Source organism: Lottia gigantea (assembly GCF_000327385.1).
Source record: "Lottia gigantea unplaced genomic scaffold LOTGIsca_35, whole genome shotgun sequence".
Lineage (NCBI taxonomy): Eukaryota > Metazoa > Mollusca > Gastropoda > Lottiidae > Lottia > Lottia gigantea.
Genome location: NW_008709190.1, coordinates 2,541,414 through 2,547,413, shown reverse-complemented (window position 1 = coordinate 2,547,413; position 6,000 = coordinate 2,541,414). Strand labels below are relative to the sequence as shown.

The 6,000-nt window shown below is 33.3% G+C and overlaps 1 protein-coding gene across 1 annotated transcript; it reads right to left on the bottom strand.

The window, feature by feature from the left end:
- Positions 1 to 944: 944 nt before the first annotated feature.
- LOTGIDRAFT_162771 (hypothetical protein) lies at positions 945 to 3,327 on the bottom strand (the record flags this gene model as incomplete). The annotated part of the gene is made up of 3 exons (XM_009058766.1): positions 945 to 980; positions 1,696 to 1,810; positions 2,315 to 3,327. The coding sequence occupies 3 exons, from the start codon at positions 3,325 to 3,327 to the stop codon at positions 945 to 947; spliced, it is 1,164 nt and encodes a 387-aa protein (XP_009057014.1).
- Between the last annotated feature and the right edge of the window lie 2,673 nt (positions 3,328 to 6,000).

Below are 6,000 nucleotides of genomic sequence, written 5' to 3'. Positions count from 1 at the left end.
TGTGCTACAGGCTTTGTACGTTAAATCCCTCGACAGTTGGAAATCGAAAAAGAGCAGGCTAATGCCGCTGTCCTGGCAAAATTTCCCTCATTGCACCCTACATGGCGTTGCCCGTCTTCATTAGCCCACATGGTGCAGAAAAGCAGGACGTAAAACTCCATTCATTTCATTTCATTTTCATACAGCACTTTCCATCAAAAATTCAAAGACTTTTCAAGGACTCTGGGCTTTGAAATTCAAGGACTTTTCAAGGATATTAGTCTGACAGAATACACATACGTACATTACTTCTGAACTGTGAAATCAATAAAGATAGTTAATATTTGTCAATGGGGTTAATGATAAAAATATACACAATTTGACTCAACTCAAAATTCAAGGACTTTTCAAGAGAAAATGTTTTTTTTTATGGTGTTTTCAAAGACTTTTTTTGAAATCAAGGTTATTCAAGGCAATGGACGGAATTCAAAGGTTTTTCAAGACTGTGCGAACCCTGTATATGTCAAACAAGTTTGAGAATGTAATCTGCAAAACATCAGCAATTCCTGTATCGGTGTGGAAAATATCTTGATTTAAGAAATGCATATTTTCATTGTAAAGTTTGTTATTAGCTGTTGCTGTTATTACAAAGGGGTTTAATTCTGTTAACTTAGACAAAATCCATTTTTGAAGAAATCTGATTGGATAACAAAACTAAATTCAAAATCAATTTAATGATTGACCAATCAGATGACTGGAATACTAAAATCAAGTTTTGCAGGCTTACCAACCAGCCTTGAACATTATAGAACAATGAACTAATAAATCTGACACAGTTCCCCACAAAGAAATAAGACACTTGTGACTAATGTGATAAAAACTTTATAATTCCAATATAACAGAAAACAGATGCCAAATAATATGAGAGAAAATTGGCAAGAGAATCCTGTTCTTTATCTTACTAATTAACAAATATCTAGGTCTTTAAACCTTCCTAAGTACTGTAAAAAAAAATATGAATATCTTCAAATAATCATATTGTAAATTAACTAATTAAGAACATTGACGTGGAATATTTATTAGTGAAAGATATCTTTCAAAGATAAGCTTAAAAGCCAGGGACTGCTAATCCTTGGCTTAAGCTTAAGTTTGATAAGGAATGTGTCTCATCTAACATTATCATTGCAAACTAATGGATAAACCTTGGTTTAAACCTTCATTTAAAAGGGAATTCCCCGAAAATAATATCAAATAATAATATCAAATAAGAACATGAAAGACATTTAGTTGGAATAAGTGCAGTAGAAAATATGTTAGATTACAATGGAGATAAAAAATAACAGCAAAAAAAAAAATTGTTTTTGTAATTTTAATAAAACTTACAATGTGTTATTTTTTGTTTAGCATAAATTATAATGCTATTATGCAAATATCTGACATTTATAAGCCTTAGCTTAATACAACTCTCTCACTGTTAATGTATTTGTCGAAATTTTGCAGGACATCTCATTACATGTAGGTTAATGATGTGAATGCATTTGATATAAGCTTATTATTGTTAGGGGGGGAAGTGGAACCTGATTAGATTCTTCGCTAGATTGTGAAGAAATTTTAACCGGCGTTGCTCTTGGCAATTTGTTACTTTTGAAACAATATGAAATATTTTGATTAAATGTGACCTATTTACATGTCAAAATTATGTATATAGATTCCTACCTCCACATCGCTTTCTTCTTCTTCTTTAGCCTTGTCTACTGCTTTTAAGATTAATTTACGACACTGGGCATCATCTATTTTATATTGATCTTGTAAATCTTCTTCTGTTAAACATCTAAAATATAAAGGTATTATTTGATTCATAAAATCACAGAATAATTTACCATGACTATGATTCTGTTACAATTTCATATCAGCAAATTTTCTGAATACAAAAAAAAACTGTCACAAACAGTACTGTTTTGAGGCTGATATTTGAATTCTCTTGTAAAATTTTGTTAGAAAAAATCCAAAAAGACAATAGTGAAATCTGGAATCAAAATGTCAAGCTTTATCATCAGGTGACTGTATGCCTCCCTGAAAAACACGTACATAATGATCAGGAGAGAAAACCCCTATTTGGAATCCCTTTTTGATTTTGACCCTAATGATCAAGGTCAAGTATCAAAAAACCATTTGAAAACCATTGAAAAGTTGTCAGAATAAATAAGCTTATATCCAATTTCAATTGTTGATCATAAGTTGGGGAGCTTAATTTTGAATTCTGAAAATATCCCTCGCAAGAAATAAGCTTAGAGTTATTAATAGAATTATTCATTTATTATAAACAATACGGTACCTGAAGTCTTTCATGGTTAACGTTGAAGGGAAGTATTGCACAAAAGATGACAACTGAGATTTCTTCATAAATTCCAGAAATACCAAGTGATCCAAATTATCAGATGACGATCTTCCAAGAGATCGGGCCAAAGAACTCTTCCTTCTTGGATGAAGAGCTCTATCAACAGATGTAACGATACGTAATTGTTTGTTTATTGGTAGATGTGGTTCAGGAATGTGGATCTCTGTCATGTCATCACTAAACTCTATACTTTCTCGTAGTTTACTGTCACTCATACTTCCTTCATCACTTAAATCTTCCAGCCTTAAACTGGTTGAGGTACTACATGGTGAAAATTCAGATGAAGAAATAGACATGTCCTCCACTTCATCGAATGCATTCTCTCGTAGCAAACTACTTCGTCTGTTATTGGGTGTTTGTTCAGACGATGAATTTTGATCATGCTTGCTTTTAGGGGTTGAAGATGAGTATTTACGTTCAGATTCATTTCCACTTGGTGGGGAAGGAGACAAGTTTGATTCATCCAACTCACTGACTGTTTCTGAGCTTAGCTGAAATTTGACAGGTCGATCGTCATTCTTACTTTTGGTAAACTTTGTCAAAGACATATGCGAAACATCAGCTGGACGAAATTCACATATTCCCAGTTTCCTTAAAGGTGTTTGAGCTTTAACTATTCTTCGAGGTGACTTCAATTTCTCTATTGCCATTGGTTTCATATCAATCTTTGAACATTTTACTGCATGAAAATCAAAAACATTCCGTCTTGATTCAAATTCAGTAGGTGATTTGACGGTCATAGAAAACTTGGAAGCATCAATTTCTTTCTTCAGTTCAATCTTCACCTCAGACACACCAGGTTTTGGGTTTGATTCATCTTGGAATATCTTCTGTTCATCTTTCTGGCCAGCATCTGGTGGAGTATCTGGAGTTCTTAGACGTTTGCTGGAAGTTTTCTTTTTAGCTGCCTGCTGGAACTTTTCACTTAATGATTTCCTTGGAGTGGCCATGTCAAAGATGGGTACTGGTACGGTATAAATACACAAATAAACAATGTTTACATGTCCAAACACCTTTCCATTTTCACAATCATTCTAGCTAACACTCAAAAGGCATATTTTTCCATTTTCTTTATTCATCTTCAAAGACAAAGTCAACTACTAAAAGTTTAATTTTTAAGCATATTCCAATGCCTTTACTTGCCATGTCAAGGTAACCTTGATATCAATTCTACCATACCATAACTGTAATAAAGAATGAAAAAAGTTGTTAGCTCATTATACTGTATCAAAGCAAATTCTTCAAGATCTCAGCCTTTAGCTGACTATAAACCATCCCAACAACAGCTCTTTCAGGCGCTGATTGAATTTGAAACAAACTGTAAAAATGCATCAGGGCCATAGGGTTGATCAATAATATTCATGCATCAAGGTTCGAGAGACTCTCTGTAGTCTTGTAGATTGTAGTCATTAGCCTTGAACTTCATTATCTTCAGTCCAGATAACAGCATTGTAATCAAACTAAAGTTCAAGAACAGACAAATAGTCAGACAATCATGCATAATATATGACATAAACAAATAATAAATTACAACACATAAGTAAGGTTCAACTTGATGAGTTAGTACCCTACCCATTCCATGAGACGTTTGGCTACATGGATTTTTTTACATAATAGAGCTCCATATACATTCAAAGAATTTGCAAAAGATATATCCACCAAAACTGAAAAATTATAATATATCATAGTCATATCATAATCATATGGCATGGAGCCAAAACAGTATTTAGAAGCAACTTGTTTTGATTATGACATTCGCCAAAACAGCACAAGTTTGCCCAGTTTGAAATGATTGTAAATAAGTTTTGACAATAAACATGAAATTACCCTTTAGTATAATCAAAGAACTACCATTCCTTGAACAAATAATTTACGAATATATCACATTTTAATGAAAAAAAGATCACTTTTCAGGGGCTTGATTCGATCACCCAACACATTTTGTTACGGGGGAAATAAAACCGTTGGATTGTGGGACTGTATGAGGTCATTTTATCATAAACTTCCGGGTTAAAATGGAACACCTTCGATTCGACATAGTCCGAAATATACCACTGTTTGGTGGCTGAATATGACAGGGATGTCGAAAAAGCAAATTAGAAGGATGAGTTCATGATAAATGTTTGTTATTACCGGAAAGATTCATACACATTTTGGCACGTTATGATATGGGAAGAATCCTCAACCGGATGATATTATGACTTCTGTGTATTTACAGCCACAGGCGTACGTATATGACGCATGTACACAAAAAGACAAAGTCTTAGGTAGACTATACTCCATAGGCCTAGCCTACATTTGAGTAGGCTTTACATATTTGACCCGATTGTGAAAATATGAAACGTGATATTATTGACTTGATAACTATTTTAGCCTAATATGAGAACGCGAAATAAGGCCTACATATTTGTGAGGATAGGCCTATGTGTATTATAGACCCTGCATCATAGGCTAGTTCTAAACCTAAAAAGAATAATGTGGCTTTCGCGATTTTAGATGAGGATTTTTGGCTATTAATTACACTTAACTTTACATTTGTTGTAAGCGGCCTACTTTAACTTGATAATTAGAAAGTCCTAAAGGCTTTAATCATTCATCTGATTACTAGACCAAATCTATGATGTAATCTTATCAGGATGTTATAGATTTTCACCAATTTTGTGGTAAAGCAGTGTATGGGTTATTGTCCTTGATCTATATATAGCCAAAATAAATAAAAATTTACTTGTTGTCTGAAACTTTGTAAAACTAGAAGGAGTTATCTCCCAGTAATGCATGGACGAGTTTATTAAAACTACTATGTGGGACAATGTGTCATACTCTATAATTAGGCCTTGTGTATTATTATGTAAAGTATTCATTGTAAAGTTTTTCAAGCATTCAATTATAAAGATAAATATAAAAACAGAGCTTATTGTAGGCCTGCACAAATTATTCATTCTATTCTAGCCACGAGATATAAATAAAAAAAAAAACAATTGTTGTCCGTTAATTGTGGAAAAACTAGAAAAGAGTTATCTCCCAGTAATACTTCAATGAGACCTAAATTATGAGAGAAAGATTCTCTCTTTATACGCCCACACCAGTGGCGTATTTAGGTCGTAAATTTTGGGCTCCAGCAAGTGAGAATTAAGTCCCAGCAAAACTTTTTTCAGTTCATCATAGATTGATTCATTTCATTTGTACAAAATCAGATAGATATAGATTTTAATACGTTTTTTGGAACCTCAAAATTGTTGGAAATGAGTTTCTGGGCCTTTAATTCAGTACAAAATCCAGCCCCAATACCAATTAACCCTCCCAAATTGGGTTGGTGAAAACAACACAGAAGTTATATGCTTCTATAGAACCTCAGTTTTTATCACATCGACAAGAAATGTAAGCCGATGGGCCGATGAACAGATCGATGGGCGAACGGTAATTTTCAGTCCATAGTCTTGTATATTAAAAATAAAACCATCATAAAACGGTATCTTAACAAGATAAAGAACATCAACTTCAGGTCTATGTAATGAGTCTAAAATGGGAGAGGTCACCAACATGTCAAACTTCTTTGTTCATTCTGTAGGGGAAACACGGCGAAACGTTGCATAAAACTTTAACAACGTTATAACTGACCCATA